The 22,161-nt window shown below is 47.7% G+C and overlaps 1 protein-coding gene across 1 annotated transcript in view; it reads left to right on the top strand.

Annotated features, from left to right (window-relative positions):
• Window positions 1–22,161, top strand: part of LOC142578063 (uncharacterized) — a 51,691-nt gene that overhangs the window by 23,760 nt on the left and 5,770 nt on the right. The window contains exon 3 of the mRNA XM_075687479.1: window positions 15,823–15,917. Coding sequence (XP_075543594.1) covers window positions 15,823–15,917 — 95 coding nt within the window. The remainder of the gene's footprint in view (window positions 1–15,822; window positions 15,918–22,161) is intronic.

The raw sequence follows: 22,161 nt of genomic DNA on the forward strand, positions 1-22,161 counted from the left end.
TTTGGTGGACGTGCGCGGTAATCTCGCCACAAGCCGGCCTTGGGTCTTCGCAGCGAGCGTCACATCGGTTCCGCTGCTATGGCTACTGACGCTGCCTCCGCCGCTCAGACACCAGGGGAAGTAGTGCTAACCCAGTTACGTCACCCGAGAATCTTCATCGGCACTGAGATAGTTGACGTCGAATACTGACTGACGGCGTATTAGCGCGTCTGCAATCGCAAGTGGGATACCGCACCTTTGCTGGCCAACGTGATATTTTACTTGGAAGGAACCGCGAAGGTATGGTTCGAGACGCATGAAGCCGACATTAAAGGCTGGGACTCCTGCAAGGAAAAGCTGCGCGATCTTTTTGGAAGACCTGTGGGACGTCAAATGGAGGCCAAGCAAGAGCTAGCGTCTCGTGCCCAGACATCAACCGAATCGTACGTCGCGTATATTCAGGATGTTCTGACTCTCTGCCGTAAAGCGGACGCGGACATGCTAGAGGCCGATAAGGTCGGACACATATTGAAGGGCACCGCGGACGATGCGTTCGGCCTCCTGCGTTACAGGAACTGCTCAACCGTTGAGTGCATCGTTAAGGAATGCCAGAATTTTGAGCAAGCGGAGAGCCAAGGCATCATACAACGCTTCGACCCACTTCCAAATACAGCTGCCACTTCCTCCTGCAACGACCCTCCAGCGTCACATCCGCCTACAACGCCAAGGTCATCCGTCGCGAGCTTGAGGCTATGGTTCCAAGTTCTCACTGCCTCCATACGCATGACACCGGGACCATCTCGCTCATTCAAGCTGTTATCCGCCAACAAATTGCAAACATGGACATCCAGTCTGACGTCAGCCCACGTCCCACCCCTACCGCTCCTGTCATTGCCTCTGCTGCCCCTCGACTGTCGTTTACGAATGGATATCGGAACCCCTTTGAGTGGTGAACACCGGATGACGGGCCAATTTACTTTGCTTGCTCCCGGGTCGGTCACATCTCCCGCCGCTGGTACTCCTCGCCTCGACCATATGCTGATCGCTGCTTCGACCGAGACCCTCGGCCTCTGTCACCTCTCTCTGAACTATACCATGCCAGCCTTCCCTCTCGGGGTAACACCATCAACCGATCTAAAGGCACTTCAATCTCTTCATTACCTGCCAACGTCATTTTGTCCACAGCGGCACAAACTCGTACGTGACCCCCCCCCCCAATATGGTCATGATTAACCAAAATCTTGCCTCTCGGTTTTCTTTGTTCTATCGTTTATATTGTCACGTGGTGGTGACGTTGAAGAACACAGTAGCAATACTGTGAAAGACAAAACTAACTATTACTGGGCGCACCTGTGCCCACAAAAACAGGCTACACTTATAGGACAACGATGGCGGCGAGCACGGTCGGCGATCGTCGAAAATCTGATCAGCGGTGCAAGCGCGTCCGCTTTTATACATCAGTCGTCGAATGTTCCAGAGTAATCACTGGGACCCCGCGTGCCTTCTACAAAGTTGTACATTATTCGCGTCGCGCGCACATGCGATCAAATTACACAAGGTTCGATCGCAGACAGCGGATGGAAGCATCGATAATATTCCAGAATTTTCCGGTACATGCAGGCGCGTCCTGCGCTGTACGATAACATTTGGTGTAGGCAGTGAAACGTGTCGCCCGATAAAGACAAAAAAGTACACGTGTTAATATATATATATATATATATATATATATATATATATATATATATATATATATATATATATATATATATATATATATATATATATATGTAGGAGACTCGCGCATAAGTCTTGTATTACAGTAGTCTGAAAAATGTGTCAGTGAAATTCACCTTTGTCATTGAGAGACCTTATTATTATTCACATATGAGGAAAGTGTGCAGACCGTCTTAATGAACATTTTGAAGCATGTGGCTGATCGCTGTACCCATTCCTGGAACAATACGTAACCCATATATTTGCAGCTATTAGTACAACTACACTTACGAGCTCTTACAATTACGAAGCATTCGAAATACACTGACCCAGGCGGTCTTGTGTTTGTCCTGCCCACTATCAAATCAGTCTACACACTACAAGTAGAATTACTGCAAGCTCTCGTATCCCCGTCCCTTTTGTGCTACAGTGAATAGTCACAATGAGCAGTTCGTATAATTCACAACAGACGGGAGTTTATTTACCCGATATGGAATAGTGTCTTCATTAGACTCAAGGAAACACAAGGGCTGCAGCCATATCCAGCTTTTGTGGACAGGTACCAACTGTGTAGTGCCCTAGAGGCCGCGGCACGAAGCAAGCGCTTTTCAGTCGAACGAGCTGGTTTTCCGCGAATGATAAAAGTCCAGGCCGATTATACAAAAAGTTAGGTGACAGACATCTACTAGAAGACAATCAACGCGAGACAAATGCAGTTATCATGCTGTGGAAAGCTAGAATTTTCTTCCCGAAGCGGTTAGACATTCAGCAATGTAAGCTTTTGGAAACGACAAAAATTTGTACTTGATTTTCGGGATGCAAACGCTAGCTGTAATAAAACAATGGCTGCTATCGTAATAGCCGCTACAGCGTATGTAGCCCCGAGAAAGCTTTCGATTTATGCTTATCTTGACTCTCTAAACTTGGCGTAAAACTTTTCCCAAAAGTGATTTTTGAAGCAGTTGTGCAAATTCACGTGGTATCTTGATAAACCCAAGCGTATGGTTTCTGAAATGTAGGAAGCCGTGGCCAAGTTGTTTAATAGCATGAACCCATCGTCCCACGTCCCGCTGGGAGCGGTTTAATGCCGCGCCCCGTGATATTCAGTTCTTTTAAACCACATAGGACTTAGTAGCACATTCTCCCACTGGATGGCAGCAACAGAAAACTCACGATTTTCTTTTTGGTTCTTCAGCGACGCTTTTCACATATTTGTTAGTTTTCCTTCCTAAAAGGTAGCAATCTGTTGCTCATTCGTTCAGTCACACCTTTATCATAAGATTGTATTTCTTAGGCAACATAACAACAAGCGTGCGCATGTCTGTGTGTTACGTTGAAGAAGGAAAAAGAAACTATCGTGCTTGGTAGCATGACTCAGGAATTCTGGAGATTGCACCTTCCCCATTCTGTGGAACTTCAACGCACATGCGTAACTGAATGGCCAAAATTTTAGAAAACTTTATTTCAATATATCAGATGAGTATCAACGAGTTTCAACTGACAGCGCCAAGAGGTTAGGTCCTTCTAACAATATATGCATTTATGGCACTTAGTCGGAACATTGCTCGAGAGTTAAAGCAGCTCTCTGGTCATGTAAGGACGGTTATGTCACACAACAGGAGCAAATGGTTTGAACCCTCTCGGCGCAGGGCACATAGACTTGAAGAAGTACCGAATTTCAACGGTAAAGCGATTATTTACAACTGGAGTTTTGAACGGTAATTGCAGAGCGACTGTCATTCAGTCTATTTGCACGCGCATGCTTTTGTGAGGCAGCAGGGAAGGAGAAAGAGGGTGTATGCGTCTGCACGCCTTGAGCGTGCGCACGTGTGTATTTGAATTTGCGTTTTGCGCGTGTGTTTGTGTCTCCGTATTTGAATCTGCGTGCGCATGAGTGCGTGTATGCGAGTGGGAGCATACGCGCGTTCGTGCGTGCGTGTGTGCGTGCATCATTGTGCACGTGTGCATGCGTGTGCACGTGTAAAGGTGAATGCGGACGAACAGCTGTCGCAACTCTGTGGCTGCGCTTGTGTACATGCGTGCGTGCGTGTATGTATGCGTGTGTGAGCGATCGAACGAGCATTTCCCTGCTTACACCTACTCTCGGTGACAAATGGGATATAGATTTTATTCAAACCCATATTTAAATCTACGAGACACGAGCGAATGACACTGCCTTTATAGCATTGGAGTATATAGAGTTTATAGCATTTCTAACGTTTGAGCCGTCAATATCGCCGCCCCATATTTCGTCACGATGGCACCGTCACCATCGGCACGGCTCAGTGAGCAGCTACGTAGCCGTTCACCTTCGTTGTCTTCCTTTATATATATATATTTATATATATTTATATTTATATTTTCGGGACGTGGGCGCCGCTGTGTAGTCTTGGGGGCCCTTTCTACCACGAGTACTTTGTTTCAGCTAATAGTTAAAGCAACTGCCCATAATTTTTCTTCATTCTTTTTTTTTGGGGGGGGGGGGTAGATTTCTTTAGCGTCTAACCACTGTTCCAATGTTATCGGTTAGCTCAAGGTGCCTGCACATATTTCTAATATCCAGAATGTCGTCACGGGTTCAATAGCGAAAGAGAGTTATTAATCAGATTGCGCGCGCGAAGCTAATATTGGTCAACATTATCCATCTCATTTGAACTACCGAGATTGGGCTGCAATGCACAAGCATTCCAATCTGATCAACCGATGCCTTGATCCTTATATCAAATTAAGAGGAAGCACAACTTTGCGCGCAGCCATCGTTGTGCTTTGATTTCTTTTTTCAGTTCAAATTTGCCCTATTATGAGTTAGAGTTGTGACGCTCTAATTTGGAATTGCCTTGTTCTTCCCATCCATAAATCGTGACGGTATAGTCGTGCCATATTTTCATTAAGTCAGTACTGGGAAATGGACATAACCAGTGCATATCTAAACGCCAGAAGGATATACCCATCGCCGAGTCCCAAATTGAACAGGAGGCAGGCCGTCGCCTGGAGACAACTCCAGACGAACACCTTCGCTAATCAATTCCGTCTGAAACGTATCTTCCCAGATAAGCATCAGAACGACACGTGCAAATTGTGGCAGGAAGGACCAGCAACACTCAACACATGCTTAGAGTGCAATGTAGTTATAGGAAGGATGGCAGTTGCTCCGGAGACCCTGTCATGGAGGTGGGCCGCCACTCTGCGCAACTCAGACCTCGGAATGCAGACGTGGGCAGTCCAGCAAGCCCGTGAGGCGGCGTTGACGTTCCCCCGAGGGAGACCTGAGCCCGGGTCGCGTTAAACCTTGCCGAAGATACAATAAAGTTGTATCCATCCATCCATGTGCGTTTACGCATATAACGCAATAATTTCTTTCTTAACATATTAATTAGGAGCTTATTACTTATGAGCTAATTAGGTCTTAAAAATAAAGAAAATATAAATCATTACTAGTCTGGCTTCACCTCGAGGCAGGGAAGAAACTTCAATAAAAATATCCTTATCATAATTAAAAGCCTATCCTCTTGAAAACGTTTAATCTGAGTTCTCACTTTGCAAGCTCGGTATCGTGGGTCCTTGACACATAACCGTCGAACAAAGGGTTATTCCGGATGCTTCATTTCGGGAAGGCTTGTTACCCTTCTGCCCTTCACTTCAGTTCACAGCCATGTTTAAGACGAAAGTGCTGCGTAAAGAGCGTCGTTAGCACGAGGTCGCGGGACCGAGTCCCGGCCACGGCGGCAGCGTTTCAATGGGGTGAATCGCGAAAACACCCATGTACTTAGAATTAGGTGCACGTTAAAGGACCTCAGGTGGTACAAGTTGCCAGAGTCCGTCCCTACGGCGCGCCTTATAATTTGATCGTGGTTTTGGCGCGTACAGCCCCGTAATTCTGCCGACACTTTTGCTGTGATGCGATGAGTCATGTGAGGTAATGACAATGCTCAACCTTCTCATAGGTTGCAAACAATGGCGCACAACAACGTCTCCAGCAAACACGTCTCCCTGTATGTTCTGTGTACTACACAGCCAAACAGCAACGGTACACGCAAGGTAACATTTACCATAAACTCACTGCTCTCGTATTGCACCAAACGCTGAAGAAATGAAACATTCACAGTCACCATCATCGCTAAATATCGTCAGTCAAAGCAACCAGCACAGAGAGCCTCGCTTACATTGACTCTCACACTGCGTGAGATCCGCATAATTTTCTAAACTGTGAAACTACACGCTTAACATTCGCGCTCATTAATGGAATAGTTATATTTGAAGGGCGCTAAAGCGGCTGTCCAGTTGACTTAAAGGGCTTCATTCAATTTGCCGTTGCGTGATTGCCGACTTCCGTGGGAGTGTAGTCGCCAAAATGGGCCACAGTTGGCAGTGAATTCAGGAAGTTAAGGAACGGCAAGAAGGCAGAAGCTAGCAGATGGCCTCAGGAAAATGGCTTCTTGAGTAGCATGGTCAGGTAGCCGTGCTATGGTTTTAACGTCTATTAAAATCCTCCAAAATATTAACAGACGCCGACAAAGATGAGTGCATCTTGGGAAAGTTGAAACTGATGAAAATCTCAGCACAGCACTAAGTTAAATATAAAGATAACTTAAGGATAAAAAACCATAACAAACGTTGGCAGGGAGGCCAAATTTTGGGACAAATGGTGGTTAAAAAAAGTTCAGCTGAACCCGATGGTACAATATAAGGCGAGAATGTCGGCAAGTGTTGAAGAGAGGACCAGTAGGCCCTATAGGCGACGCCATTGCCCTGCAGCTATCGGATGACTACACACTTAGGCAAGATGCTTAGTCTTCACTCTTATAGGGTGAGTCCTTGCAGGGCGAGGCACAGGTCTGAAATTTGGGACGTGGACTCCATCACATTAATAAAAATGCACTTTACGGTGTCATTCTTCGAAGGCTGATACCAATTTTCGCGCAAGGAGGATGCGAAAATATTGTCTCATGTGCCGGCTGTAGCCTTCCTCGAACTGCCAACATTCCTTAATCATATCCTCGACAGTCGCACAACTCTTGAATGCAAGTAAGTGCTAGGGGTTGTGCGCGAGGCCTTTGAGTATGTGAGCAGCCTTTTTGGCGTTCAATACCTGCTAGTCTGCATTGTGGTTATTTTATAAAGGCAGAACGGTAACGTGGTACCCAATATGGAGAATAGACAATCCTGCATATATTACTGCACAGCAATTTTAATAGTGGTCATCTTTCACGCACGTGAATAACCGTGACAAGGCAGTGCTTTGACAACTAAATGCAAGTACTGTGTATGTAATGCCCAATGGCGTACCTGGCCCAGCAACCACTAAATGTGGCGTGACATTGTGAGCAGCTTTGGCCACAACGTGCTAAGGACGACGACAAAGCAACAGTTTGCAGAATAATTGTGTCATACCTTTTGCCACAAGGTGAAAACCCATCTTGTTCATTCGTCCATCTTAAAGGGATACTAAAGGTTAACACTAAGTCGACGTAGATTGTTTAAATACCATTCCAGAAACCTCGCGACGCTTGTTTCTTACCAAGAAAAGACTTAGTTTACGAGAAAACTGCATCTGAAGGGTCCAAATACCTTTTTCGAATTTCAAATCTCCCGCCATCCAACTGGGGGAGTGGCCACGTTGAATACACCATCACCGCCATTTGCAGCCGTCAGTGAGTAAAACGGCGAGCGACAAACGTTAAAGAATCAAAACAACATCAATTTTGTGAGCACAACGTGAAGTCTGTCATGACCACTGTGTTGTGAAGCACTACAGTGTGAAGACTACCACTGGGAAGGCAACCGTTGCTTCATCATGCAATGAGCCTATGCGTCGTGCATAGTAACGGTCGGTTACTTGTATTTGTGAATAATCAAGCGCGTTCTGGAAGGACATTTTTGAAGCAACTGTCCCGCCTGCGAAGTGGCTAAAATGTCACCAATTGTCCATTCATGCTGATAAAAAGGCAACCGTCCCTAGTGAAAAATTCGCCCCTAAGTAGAAAAAAAGTCGCTAAAAGTAGCGACAAGATTGCTAAAATGCAACACTGATTATCACAGAGCCGTAAATTCTGAAAAGGAACGCTGATTTTGTGTTTACAGAGATGGTTAGGTTAGGATTGACCTCAGCTGTTGTTTTGTTATATTTGCCAGTGTGCCGCCAACAGTGCCGCTTTCAAATGTGGGGTACCAAATGGCCTATTTTGGCCCCCTTGGTAGATACGCCTATGAGATATAGCGGGAGATGATTTCACGCCCACTTTATAATAGTGATCAATAAATATAATATGTTTTAAATTATTTCATATTATTAATTAACATATTAAAACATTAATAAATATAATATGGGCATATGTTGCGTGTAAAAGAGAGGAGCTGCGTATAAAAGCTGCCATTCAACAGTTTGATGAGCCCACAGGCCGTTTATATTGGTTTACAGCAGCAAAAATGCATTACATCTAAACGGAAATAGTAACACTAAACTGATTGTTTTTTGGAAACCTTGTTTACAATCATGCTGTTACGTTGTTAACAGGCAATTCATGCAATCTTTTTGACAGTTTGTAACCTTGCATTTAAAGTTGATCATATGTCCCGGACAGTTATGTAATTTTTAAACTAGTCAGTAAAGACCTGATGACTAATTATACTGAAATAATTATTCCTGGTGTAAAGATGCTATCTACGTTTGAATATACGACATTTGATGCGCTATTTGATACTATTCGTGTTCGATTAGTATTGCAAATAGTTGATATCCGCCCACCCCTACATTATACAAGCGGTGCACGTTATGCCAGATGTGCGTGCAAAGACTAGGTCGTGTCGGTCAATTACAGTGTTACGATGGTTAATTACAGGTTAATTACTGCGTTATACCACTTATTGACAGGATAATTACAGCGTTATTTTCATATTTTTCATGTGTCTTGGGAGAAGGGAAAGTGGCATTGGCTTTGTATTCAGAGTAGATCGGGTTCAAGCATGCATGGTTTGCAAACTCGCATGCAGGCAGCTTCAAATGGGCGTTTAAGTTAGACGCAATTAAATGTGCTAATGCAACTGCTCTACAGAAACAGCTTCACTGGAAACTTGGCCGTGTTTCTATAAGGAAGAATAAGGGCTGTTACGTCTTTTTTTATATAGTCAGTATATATGTATATACATATCTCGATATATGCTTCAGCCCTACATTAGACCCGCTGCGGTGGCTTAGTGGCTATGACGTTGCGAGGCTAATCACGAGGTCGCGGGATCAAATGCCGGCCGGGGCGGCCGCATATCAGTGGGGGCGAAATGCAATAACACCCAGGTCCCCAGCATTGGAGGCACGTCAGAGATAACCTAGTTGTCAGTATTAATCCAGAGTCCTCCACTATGGCGTGCCTCATAATGAAATCGTGATTTTGGCACGTAAAGCAGTAGAATTCAATTCAATTCACGCGCTATATTTGGAATAATTAGAAAAGAAGAGGACGTCTGTGATGCACCTTTCAGCATCAGTAAGGGCACGGCCATATCGCTTTGAAATTTTCCGGTGCACTACTGCTGTAACATCTTATAATTTATTTACTCTAGCCGTTATACTGTATAATTCAAGAAGCATGCATTTAGTGATCTTTTGTTTTCGAAGCAACATTCCAAACATATCGTACAAGAAATACTATCATGTTGTAACTCCAACATGAACAATGTATCACGCCGAATCTGTAGGAAACTCGTAAAACACAACGTTGGTGTATACACAAGCCAGCGGCGACTGCGGTGCCACAAACAAATGAGAACTAAAGAAAACATACTAGAAGAAATTTTCGTTAAAGCAGTTATCTCGGCCAGACATCTGATCCGGAATACCGACAGGCTGTCCGGTCAGATGTCTAGCAAAATGGTCGATTCATTAGGAGTTGTGTAGGCAGCTGGCCATTTTAGAGATAGCGCTGATAAATAAGCACATTGGTTTCCACGAACCGAGGTGAAGCAATGTTCTCAGGGTTTTTTTTATTCTGTTTTGTTTATTGTACGGCATAACATACGTTTCCCAATGTCCCGACATAACACAGCGTTACACCAAGTACATGCTAAGAGCATACTGTGGCAAAGCTTTACGTTATAAGCGCTGCAATGAATTATTGAATACTCGTTTTTTTTCACCACTTTCATGCGTTATACGAAGTTCGCAGTCACTTTACCCGGTGTCCTCTGTGAATTAAGCAAGGGACCTTTTGTTGATATTTTGCGAAAGCCGAGGGCTCGTTATGGGCCTTGTGCAGGCAAAGTTCAAAGTGTGTGTTATTTGCGATCTTTTCAATAGGTTACAGGTTGAAGTGCCCATGAGTGTTATTTCATTTAGGAGTTGCACATAATTTAGCATGTAACCCAGACATAACTACAACGGCCACTGCAATCGACCTAAGAAAATATGGGCAGAACACTATGAGAAATATGTGTGTGAGCTTGAATGAGTGTGGATCAAGTACAGTATCACTGGCTTTGCAATAAATTACGTTTACAAGTGCTCCGGACCGTTATGAGCGTCTATGGAGCAACACAGAACTGGGCAAGTTGCCCTGTCAAAATCACGAACTATTGAAAATCGTTAGGCGAAGTTAAATGCGTGTGTATCAGATATAACATTTGAAAAACGTTTCTTAATCAAATGTTCGAAAGTGTAATGCAGCCGTTATCTCCTATGCTTGCCAATGTCTGCAGATGTCTATATGGGATACAAAGCTTATATTTCATGCAGTTGAGGGTCGTATAGAAAGCATTGTGCGACGAAACTTTAGGGTTCCCGGCCTAATTACAAGCGTTTGAAATAATTGCCGCAAGCTCGTCCTTGCTGTTTTATTACTCCTTATTCGGGTTTCGCAGTAGATTTCCCTGGCGTCCTTGGTGAACTAAACAAGGCTCGTTGTTTATATATGCTAAAATTAGGGGCACATTATGGGTGAAATGTAGGTGAAGCTCAAAGTGACGGGTCTAATTACGGCATTTGCAGTAGCTAATGTCTGCAGTAGCTAATGCATGTATTTGCAGTAGCTAATGTCCCAAGTGTTATAAGTGTCTTATACAAAAAATGCAGAATTTATCCCGCTGCCTTCAGAGAACTGTGACGCTAATTGATCTATCGGACAAAAAAGAGTTGGGGGAAGGGCAGTGTTGCAGCGAAGTAAAATATGCATGAACTACTGTTTTGCAAAAGTCCCTTAGCAAGTGCTTGAGAACGATATGTGCGGGCAAGGTTTCATACGTACCAGCCATATGCGAAAAGCGTTTTAACTATGTGTTTTAATTATGTCAACTGAATTTCTTACTGCAACCGGTCAATATTAACAGCTTCGCTGAAAATTTGCGTGTGAAACTGCCACCTTATTAATTTCTCAAACTTACGGCGACGGTGAAGCTTAGACGACACGACAGCCTGACGACTTGACGATGTCGGCGTAATTGACAGCACGGACACAGCAAACTCAATGTTCCGGTAAGCTTTAATGCAGTTGGCATTATTATTATACTTCACGCAATTTTCCCACAGCTATCTATCGATGTCTGTAACCGTATTCTCTCCAAGTTGGGTCACTGCGTAGCCGACTGCCTAATGGGTAAAGCATCAGGCTGCTGTGTTGACGTAAATCGGCACCATTGGTGCAGCCTGGGTTACTTCGTGTGCAGTACTGCGAATGTCCCGCTTTTCGGTGTACCTCTTTGACGTCAGATTGGGTCATTACGAATGTTACACTGCGTATATGCCGCCCTTCAGCGACAAAAAATTGTTTAATTTCCTCCGGTGGTGGTCAGAGTGAAACCCGCACTATAAATATCCAGACAACTTTGTCTGAATTTGCAGTCACACGCGCACTACGTGGGGAGTTCGCTCCAGCGGCGATAGATAGCGAAGCGTGTCTTCAGGCAAGCGCGAGAAAGCGTCCTGACTGCGCATATAACTGATACGTGGCGCGTTTCGGCGGTTGCAGTATGGTGTTTCGGTGCAAAGGTTTAATGGTAATCGCAGTAACGTCGAAACTCATCGTGAGATGGATTGTGCATATTCTTCTTGTTCTTTTTTGCTCCCGTCAACATGTTTATACACACATGAACGTTGCTTAAAAATTGTGGGGGTTTTAAGTGCCAAAACCACGATCTGATTATGAGGCACATCGTAGTGCGGGGATTCCAAATTCTTGAACCACCTGGGGTTCTTTAACGTGCACCTAAATCTAAGTACACAGGTGTTTTCGCATTTCACCCCCATCGGAATGCGGCCATCGCGGCCGGGATTCGATCTCGCGACCTCGTGCGTATGAACCCAGCACCGTGCTACTAAGCAACCGCGGCGGATATGAGAGAGAGAGAGAAAGAGAGAGAAACAACTTCATGTAGTCGCCTGCAGAACGACACCATGACTAAATGGCGCCGTGACGCGGGCCCTGACGTCTTCCCAGTGGGTGGTCTGCTGAACTCCAGCGCGTGTTACTTCCGCGGTCGGTCACCCTGAGGGGCAACGTTCCGTCGGTTTCGCTCGGCCTTTGTCTTTCAAGTGCCACCGAGACCTGCTGGACGGCCCAGGTTTGGCTTTTGTGGTCGTAGCATTCCGCTGCAGCCGCGAGTCGCGGCGGAATCGTTGTACTTGTCGAAGCTTCGTCGGGGAACTTGGTGCAATCCCATAGGATGTGCGTCAGGGTGGCGCTCTCGCGCTAGCACACGCGGCACACATCATTTACATATAAGTTCGGGTATAGATGAGTCATTAACACTGAGGTGAGTAAGGAACCAGTTTGCAATGGTCTGAACAGCACCGCCTCTACTCGGCTCAGCCCCGGGAGCGGGGGTGGGAAAGTCCTTCGAGCCAGGCGGTGCAACTGTGTAAGCTCGTTGAACGTCGTCATGCGGTCCTTGGCACTACACCACGTTGGACGGTCGGTTGCAGCGCCGCGGTTGGTTAGCGCTCGCGCCACTGCGTGTGCCATCTCGTTGTGGTCATCGTGCTTCTCCGACGCATTGTTGCCCCCGTGCGCGGGGAACCATTTGATTCTAATACATCGATTCTCTCGCTGCAGGTCAGCCGAGCACACAACGCGCATAGCCTCACCACACACTTTGCCTTTTGCATAATTCCGCACTGCACTTCGCGAATCGCACAACACCGTCTGGCACCCGGGGTCGGCAATGGTCAGGGCAATGGCCACCTCCTCCGCCTGACACGCCTCGCGGACCCGTAAGCTCGCCGCTGCCCTCGTCGCGCCGGACGACGCCTCGACGACGGTAGCTACGAACGCCGCGCAGTCTCCCTGGTATTCTGCCGCGTCCACGAACCTTGCGTGCTCGTCTTTGGCGTGAAAGTCGATGAGGGCCTTGGCCCTCGCCGCTCTTCTCTCCTTGTTAAACTCCGGGTTCATGTTTCTCGGGATGAGGTCTACCCGAATCCGGCGCCGGGTCCCGTCCGGGACAGAAACGTCGCTACTCGGCTTATTCGCCCCGGGCGTGAAGCCTAAGTATTGAAGTATGCGCCTGCCGGCTTCGGTCATAGAGAGCCGCTCCAGCTGGGCGGTCCGTTGCGCTTCCGCAATTTCCTCGAGGGTATTGTGTACCCCCAGGCTCAGGAGCTTGTTGGTGTTCGTACACTCGAATAGTCCGAGCGCCGCTTTGTAAGCTCGGCGTATCAGGGCGTTGATCTTATTCTTTTCACACTGCATCCAGTTATGGAAGGCTGCAACGTAGGAGACGTGGCTGATTACGAAGGAGTGCACAAGCCGAATCAAGCTTTCCTCCTTCATCCCGGCCTTGCGGTTGGCGACCCGTCTGATGAGCCGTATTGCGTTGGTAATCTTGGCTGTAAGGCGGAAAATGGTTCGCCGTTGCCTCGTCGCTTGTCTATAATCATGCAGAACACCCGGATTTTGTCGACCTACGGGATCACTTGGACGTTCCTCGTCACGATCTTGATGGCCTCGTAATCCCTCGCTTCGCTCTTGTTAGGTCTGACGTACTTCGGTGGTAGCACCAGCAGTTCTGACTTGCTCGGTGAGCAGATCAAACCGGAACCGTTCAGCTGGTCTTCGATCGCGTCGACGGCTTCTTGCAGCGTGGTCTCAATGTGACCATCGCTGCCTCCCGGAACCCACAGCGTGATGTCATCGGCGTAGATGGTGTGCCGGACGCCCTCGACGCGAGAGAGTTGCTTGGCCACCCCGATCCTAACGAGGTTGAATAACAAAGGCGAGATGACCGAGCCCTGGGGGGTTCCGACACTGCGGAGCCTCTTCTCTTGGAGCCGTAGATCGCCGGCGCAGAGCTCGGTAGTCCACCCCGTCAGAAAGTCCTTGACGTAATTGTACGTTCTTGCGCCCATGTTGAGTCTGGACACCTGGCCTAGGATCGCAGAGTACTTCACCTTGTCGAAGGCGCTCTGCAGGTCCAGCCCCAGAATGGCCTTGTTGTCTTTCGTTAGGGTGTCATCGTCAATTATATCTTTCTTCAACAGAATCATCGAGTCTTGGGTGCCGAGGGATCGCCGACACCCGATGATCGTGGTGGGGTACAGTCCCGACTCCTCCAGGTAATCCTGCCACCTACACATGAGGACGTGCTCCAACACCTTGCCCACGCAGGACGTGAGCGAGATGGGCCGGAGGTTGTCCGTGTTCGGCGGCTTGCCTGGTTTGGGGATGAGGATGGGCTTGGCAGCCTTCCACTGCTGGGGCAGTGAACCCGCCCTCCAGCACTTGTATTAACCGGTGAGGTTTTCGATGGCCACATCGCTGAGGTTCTTGAGCGCTCTGTTCGATATGTGATCCGGGCCGGGCGCCGACTTGCTGTTTAGTTCGTGCAGGGCCGCTCGCACCTCCTCGACGCTGATGTCGCGGTCGAGCTTCTCGTTGGCTTGACCGCCGTACTCGGGATGCCTTTCCGTGGGTGTAACCGGAAGGTACTTGCTGTCTATGCGTCTGATTACTTCGGTTTCCCCGTTTTCCTTGACCGCTCTGTGAGTGATCTTTGTGAGGCGGTCGGGTTGGTGGGATTTTGTTTTAGACTCGTCGAGCAGATGTCGCATCAAGTTCTAGGTTTGGCTGCAATGCATCTGCCCGTCCGCAGCGTTACAGATTTTATTCCACTGTTGCGTGCAGAGCAACCGACAATGGACTTTGATGGCGCGATTCAGCTCCGCCACCTCCTTCCTTAGGCGCCGATTTAGTCGTTGCTTCTTCCACCTATTTAGGATAGATTGCTTTGCTTCGAATAAGTGCGCGAGGCGGCTGTCAACCTTGTCGACCTGCTTATCCGTTTCTATGATTTTGGTCGCCTCCTTGACCTTGCCCGCGATGTGGGCTGACCATTCCATGTTCTCGATTTCCTTCATCAACGTTGGTAACAGGCTACGGAAGGCATCCCAATCCGTAAAATTATGTTTTCTGGTATCCTCCGAGGCCTTGACCTCCTCCGGTATGATGACCTCTACGATGTAGTGGTCGCTGCCGAGCTCTGACCCCGTGTTGCACCAGGATATATTTCCCTTCTTGTCGTTCTTCACGAACGTGAGGTCCGGCGTCGTATCCCTGGACAAAGAGTTCCCAATCCTTGTAGGATCAGTCGGTTCTGTGATGAGGGTGAAGCCCAGGTCTAATGTGTCTTGGAACAGGTCTCGCCCCTTGGCCAATTGCTTGTTATATCCCCATGCCGGGTGCGCCGCGTTGAAGTCCCCGCAGGCGACGAGCCTGTGAGTCCCCGCCATGGTGCTGGCTCTGTGAAGGAGCGTCTTGAATTTTTGCTTCCAGTGTGAAGGGCTACTATAGACGTTAGGCAGAAAGGTGCTGCTCTTTTGTTTCTGGGCAAGGCATTGCTACCTTTTAGGTGCACCCCTTCCGTAGATGATAACATGACGGCATTGTAGTTGTCATGCATACAAGAGAAATAATTTCAGTCAGGGCGGCCAATGTGACCATGCGAAGCTAAGGAAACTTTTTTCATGTAAAGCTGCGCATGCTTATTCTCGATGTTTTCGTGGCAAACCTTAGTGTTTTAAACACAACAAGCAAGTGCATAGTGATTGGCGTGTCCTGCATTTATTGATTTTTTTAAGATTCACAGATTTCTTGGCGCAAATCGTGCTTTTTATGCTTTAATAAAATGTTGAAATTGTTATTATCGCTTTAGGTTTTTCAAAAACACCCTTCTGTCGTCACCTGGGTACACGTCGAAAAACTTGGTTCACGTCCAGAGTGCAGAGCCCGGAAAGGAACCCAGCGAAGGTAAGTTTGATGACGTATGCAAAAACAAATACACCTACAGTGCATGATGAGGCTCAGTGCTCTAAATAACATTATCACCAGACAAGAACGTGACTAATACACTGATAAAAAATTAAGGTTACTGCGACATTATACAGTGACCGGGAACGCCGCACCACTGATGCGGTTAAAATTTGTTTAACACATTTAACATTCAGACGTTAGAATATAGTTCGAGAGCAAATTTCATTGTCTCGTAAGCTGGATAAAAAAATGTGTCTAGAAAAATTATTAGGAGCTCTCGGAGAAGGATTATGCACAACATATCAGTGTCTCTATGTTTCTAAGGATTTCATCTTATTGTACATTGATTTACTACATTTCGCTTTAAAATACAATACAGGAAGAAAACAATCTATCTCTCATAATCGTACCTTTTTTTTTCCAGCGAGATCAGTTGACAGGATTTGAGACTTCCTTTGGAGAATAAAAAGTCTGATATTTAGGGCATAGAAGTCTAGAACCGAGCCGTCTTATTATATAAATTTTATAGCAATTGCTTCATGTGTAGGTGTTCATAACCACCTTCTCGTACTCAATTATTAGGTGCATTATTATCTGGTAATCCAAGTATATAATTGCTCGCCTTGCTCAAGTTCGAGCAAAGGAAAGATCCAAAACTCATTATTGGCCTTCGAGCAAGCTCGACGTAGAAGCAAATTCCATCTCAGGCAAGGAGTTATTGACAAGCCCGAATATTTGGCTTTCTTGTCTCTGACAAATTTATGGTGGTTGACAATCTACGTGCTTGAAGGACCACTTTTGTTTCTGCTTAATAAGCGAGTTAGTGCATTTGGCCCATTAAATTGAATAGGCAAGAACTAGGACAGGATAGGAATAAACTTTATTTGTCCAACGGTTATTGCTGCTGGTGCCCGGGGCTAGGCGGCCAGGCGTCCATCGCCCGAGGAAAATCTCCCGAGATCCTCGGCAATGGCCCTGGCCCGTGTTACGTTTCGCCTACGACGCGCGGTATAGACGGCGCGGATGCAACGGACGCCGGGGCTTCGTTCAAAGCGGCGGACATTTTGGCCCGTTCGGCGCCGCTGCTACGCCTCCCCGCCAAGCGCGTCCAGGCATGTTCCAATGCCACGTGTCTTCGTGTGTGCGTGTGTGTGTGTGTGCATGTTGGTGCCCACGCTTGTCAAAGCGCGGCAGCCGGGGAGAGGAGCTCCCCCAACTGTGAAGCGAGGAGGTCTGACCGGCGCCGGCCCGGCGGATGCGTCACCTACTCGTCTCAACGTGCCCGAGCGGCGCATCACGTGCCCCTCTGACGAGGCGTTCCTTCTTGCCCTCAACTGCGAGAGTATAAAAGCAGCTCCCCCCGGACGCCAAGAGAGAGGCTCCGATTTCTTCAGTTGAGTTACGTGCTCTCCCGTCTCTCCACTTCGGTCGACCTGACCGCCCGCTCTTTTGCGATGCTAGAATAAACAAGTTGTTCTGTTAGCAGTCGACTCATGCTTTGCTCGGACCTTCGGATGCTTCCAGTTGTGCCCCAGGCCGTCAGGCCAACGCTACCCTTGGGGCTTGCGACCCATTTGCAACAACTCGTGCTAGCGGTGCGATTGCAATAACGGGAGTCAGCACTGAGATTACAGCACCCGCTGGACGGCCCACTCCTGGTCTTCGGGTGCCTCGCTGAGGTCGGCGGCTAGCCATCTCTGAGCGAGGCGCCCTGCTTCAGAGGGTCCTGCTGTTGTCTTCCCCCTTTCTCCTGGTCCTTCTTCCTCATGGCGTTAGCATTCCCAAAGCACATGGGCCATATCGGTCCGTTTGTGCTCGCAACACGGGCAGCCGGGCGACGGGTGCAGCGCGGGCCACAGACGGTGCAGGTGGTAGTGGTTGCTGAAAGTGCCCGTCTGCAACCGTCTCTGGTCGACCGCCTGGGACCTGTCCAGCCGCCCGTGGGGTTATAGCTATTTCCTTCGTTCCTTCCTGTAGTGACCAAGCACCTCTCGGCATGTGGCCGGAAACTCCTTGACATCGCGGTCAGCGTCCCGTGGTCCCCAGCTCCGTCCGCCGCACTTTGTGTTTTGTTGGTAACGACAGCGGCTGCGCCGGATGGGGTGGCCGCCGCTGTCGCCCTCACCTCTCCGCTGGGCTCTCGCACAACGGCGGTGGCTGCCCTATGGGTGACCGCGTCGCGGCGGGTAAGCTGCCTCGCGACGAGGTGGGCGCGCTCGTTGTGGCTGGGCGGGGTGTCGGTGTGTCTCCGGCCGTTAGCATAACTATTTGTTTCTTTATTGTTTGAAGAATATATCTGAGTGCTACTTCATCAAAACGGGTAGTTACTGAATTGCGCACTACACAGTCATCTCGTAAAAAAAGCAATTCGTACCGTTATCTTTTTTGCCAGATCACTAATAAAAAACAACATAGCCTAAGAGCGTTTCAGCATTCTTTCTGGGTGGAACTATAAAAGAAACGTTTGCAACGTTTGTTTGCAGCAATAAGATGTATCGAAGAAAAAAATTACGGTAGCGTCGCCACGAAATTAATTATAGAAAATTCTAACATAAGGGAGCGCGACATTCCAGTCATAATAGTTCGTCCAAACGTACATGAACAGCACGTCTCTGAGCACCCTGCTAGGCCCGTTGATGTCTACTCTTTTTGCCCATTCTCTAGTCATTAGTCGCGACATTATCACAGTAAAACGCGGGCAGTAGATTAGAAGTTCAGATCTTGGGGTAATCTTTCAGTTGCTGTGTCGTTTTTGTATTTGTATTTCTGAGTACAATGATGCGAGTTTAGTTCTCGGCCCGGCAGCCGCCTTCAGGTGTAGTCGGACAATCGTTAAGTGATCATCTGTGGCTGAAGTTCATCGCGATGCTACACTGCGACTTTTGTCAGAGCCGAGATTTAAGCTTTGGCGCATACAGCCGCACCAGGTACGTTTAACGCGTAGCATTCTTTGGCTAGGTGCCCAGGGTCAATTTCTGCTCCGTTCTGTTAGTCCTTCCGTTTCGTGTCCTAGAAAACCCGTACCGCCATCTAATCTTGAACAGGTTAATTTCTTGTAATAAACAAATTTCTTTACGCTTGCAGCCACCTACTTGTGGGTGCACGAACCTCCGACACTCTATTTTGTCACGTAGCATGGGAGCAATGGTTAATACAAATGTTTCCCTAAAATTACTCCTTCCGGCATCAAACGGCTTGGCGACTTGTTGAGCTCGTCATTTAAAAAAAATGTATAGCTTTTAAATAATTTTATATACACTATTAAAACTGCGCACGACGTCTAGTGCAGAAGCCAGTTATGAAACCATTACGCCACGGACTTTCTTTCCCTTCTTTAATTGTAGCACGAACACGTAATCGACAATTGACAACAGCCTTATTAATTATTCCTCGCGGGCAACCGAGCGCGTTGATACGCTTAGCACGTTTTGATTTGGCTTACCGAGGCGCAGTTAGAACGCAGACGAGAGCTTTCACCTAAATGTAATGCGCAGATAACGCAAGCAATCAGAGAACTACGTATGCAACAACTTCTGAAGAGGACGCGTAGGAACGAAGGCGAGGGTGTCGGCGGGGAAATTATGCCAAGAAAATCACCAGTGATAAATTTGCGTTGTATTCTTTGCAGTTGCTTATCTCTTAAAATGCGGAAGCCTTGATTTCGACAGGTTTCATAAGTAATGACTACGAGGGCTGGCTGGTACGCACTATACGACAATTCCCCAGTGGGGAATTCCCCCGCCACATTTTTTTCTAATATGGCTGTTTTATGCCAAGCACCACCGATCGTCTGCCCGGTCTGCGTACGTCACGCAATCATCATCAAGCAAACCCACAAGATTTGGATATTTTTATTACCTAATGGTTAGAATAAAAGGCGTAGAGAGGTTAAATGGTCCCTGAAATTGTTCGGACAAATTTTGTAGACGCGTAGGGTACAGCTACAGTTAATCAGTCGCACCACAATTCGTGTGAACCGTCTCATATTAAGAGAGCTACGGACGACTACAACTTACCCTCCTCCATAGCCATGAATTTTCTCCTCAACTCGTTCGCCGAGTGATCTGGGTTAAGCTCCGCCTTCATTGGCTCTGCATCTTGACTGCGCATCGTGTTGTCTGCTTCCGGCTGTCTAGAGCCAGCGCGCGAAGCCTCTCCAACCTCTCCGACAGTCGCTTGGCCGTCGACCCCAACCGAGAGCTATCGAAGCAGTGAGCGTTGCGAGCATTCTGTCGAAGCGCCTAGCGTGTCTAGTATTCCGGTAACCACAGGTTAGCTGGCCGGTTCGACAGATGGGTGAAGGTAGAAACTCAATTTGATGAAGGAGTTTTAGCGTAGGCATACGCGAGCGGCCTGATCGGTCTGCACGGTCCAGCCACCTTGTGGCGCAGGGCTTAACCCGCCGAAGAGCTAATATTGCTCGAACCAAGTATAAAACATTTTAAACATTTACAACAACAGCGCTTTCATGGTTACGCTCCCGCGAAAAATTTACACCAGCAGCAAAGTAGAATACATTTTGTTACTGCTACTGTGTTAGGTTGAGCTCAGTGCCACCAGTTAGCTGCACAGTGCAGACCATTCACGTTTGCGCTTCTGCTCTTCCCGTAGCACGGCGAAACGGCCAGGCCCAGCACGCTTGTGTTTTCGTTTACCTGAATGCCGGACATGCGATACACTATTGTGGCAGTAATCCTCCGGTGTAAAGTGAAGGCCGCAAACGCGCATATTCTCACGCCAAATGGATTGCGACGGTCCGATGCTCTGCAGCCACTCCGCTCGTCTGCTGCCATGCAGAGGGACGCGATGCACGAAACGTTCATTTGAGGGATCGCCCGACATTTGTGCGCAGGCGCGAGTAAGAGCGGGGGCGAGAAAGAAAATCTGGGGGCTTTTTCTCCTTGAATATGTGACTCTGCCTAGGCACTTCGGTGGAGGCCTCTAAATTAGCGCGTATTGTATGCGTTTGTTCCTAGGCATGCCGGCATTGCGAAGTGGGGTCGAGTTGGACAAATTATCAACGAGGTGCCCTGCGCAGCCAGTCGGTTAGTTCGCCCTACAAGGGTCATTAGGGCGATTTCAGTCAAATGGTCAACGGCGACTGAAAATTCAGCCGAGTGGTGCGCTGCCATCGGTATCGAAGTACACTTTTAAAACCTTATAATAAAATACAGAATTTACGTAGAGCACTTAGATGCGTCAACTACCCTAACGACTCAGTACGTTTCTACAAAATCATCAATATCGTTTAGGGGTCCCGTTAGGAATGTTTGGTTTATTAGATTAGTTTTGCTCTTTAACAAGTGAATTTGATATCATGAGAATATTTCGCTATCATTTATGTTATCGGAGTAATTTTGTAGACAATGTGCACAGCAGACTGGACACCTAGAAAGGTAGTAATAATGGTAGTGCTTAAAGGTGTATTTGCGGTAACGTTTCGCTGCTTATAGAATACGTAACGGGCAGGAATTAGGCTGACTCCGACTACGCACTATCGCGACATATGGCATGACAGCCGCGTCGCATATACCTATGACGCCGGGTAGCATTTGGGGTGATGTTTACGCTAAGTAGCACCACAGGTCTCGCGTGCATGCTGCTGCTTTCATAGTTTCGCTTTCAAGCCAGACGGTAATTAATAAATAACTGCACATTTATGGGCTTGTATTTGTGAATGTACAACGGCGCTGCCGCTGGCTCTTAGAAATTACGTAGCAATTTCGTGTTATGACCAATTAATTTGAAAGAGAGATGAACCAAATTCTTTTAAAGCGAAGCTTTCGTCACTTCTACACCCGGCTTTCCGGGCGCTGCTGCTGCTGCTGTGATGGTCTTGCCACGCTTGCCGGTGGATTTCTTGCAACACTAAAAGATGGCGCTTGCCCCGTGCATCCAGGCCGGCGCCGCCGTGGCAGAGTTGCAAAGTTTGTGTGTATATGCACGTGCTGTGCTTGCTTTCCTATGCGACAAAAATGCAGATCCTGGGCTGTGGAGGTCGCCTGCTGCGCTGACATGGTGCAAACACTACAATCGTCCATAACCTAAAGAGAGCGCTTGGAGCTGGCGTCTTAACAGCGTGCTGGCCACGTATGCAAAAGGAGCTCTTAATCACGCGCCAGCGAAATTGCCCCAAAGCTTGCGCTCATCGTCGAGGACACCCAGGCCCGAAAGAAGCGTCGCACAGAACAGGAACGTCTTCGCTACGCAGCGAAACGTGGTGCATATTGCCAATCTATGC

This window comes from Dermacentor variabilis, chromosome 4 (assembly GCF_050947875.1).
Source record: "Dermacentor variabilis isolate Ectoservices chromosome 4, ASM5094787v1, whole genome shotgun sequence".
NCBI classification, from domain to species: Eukaryota; Metazoa; Arthropoda; class Arachnida; order Ixodida; family Ixodidae; genus Dermacentor; species Dermacentor variabilis.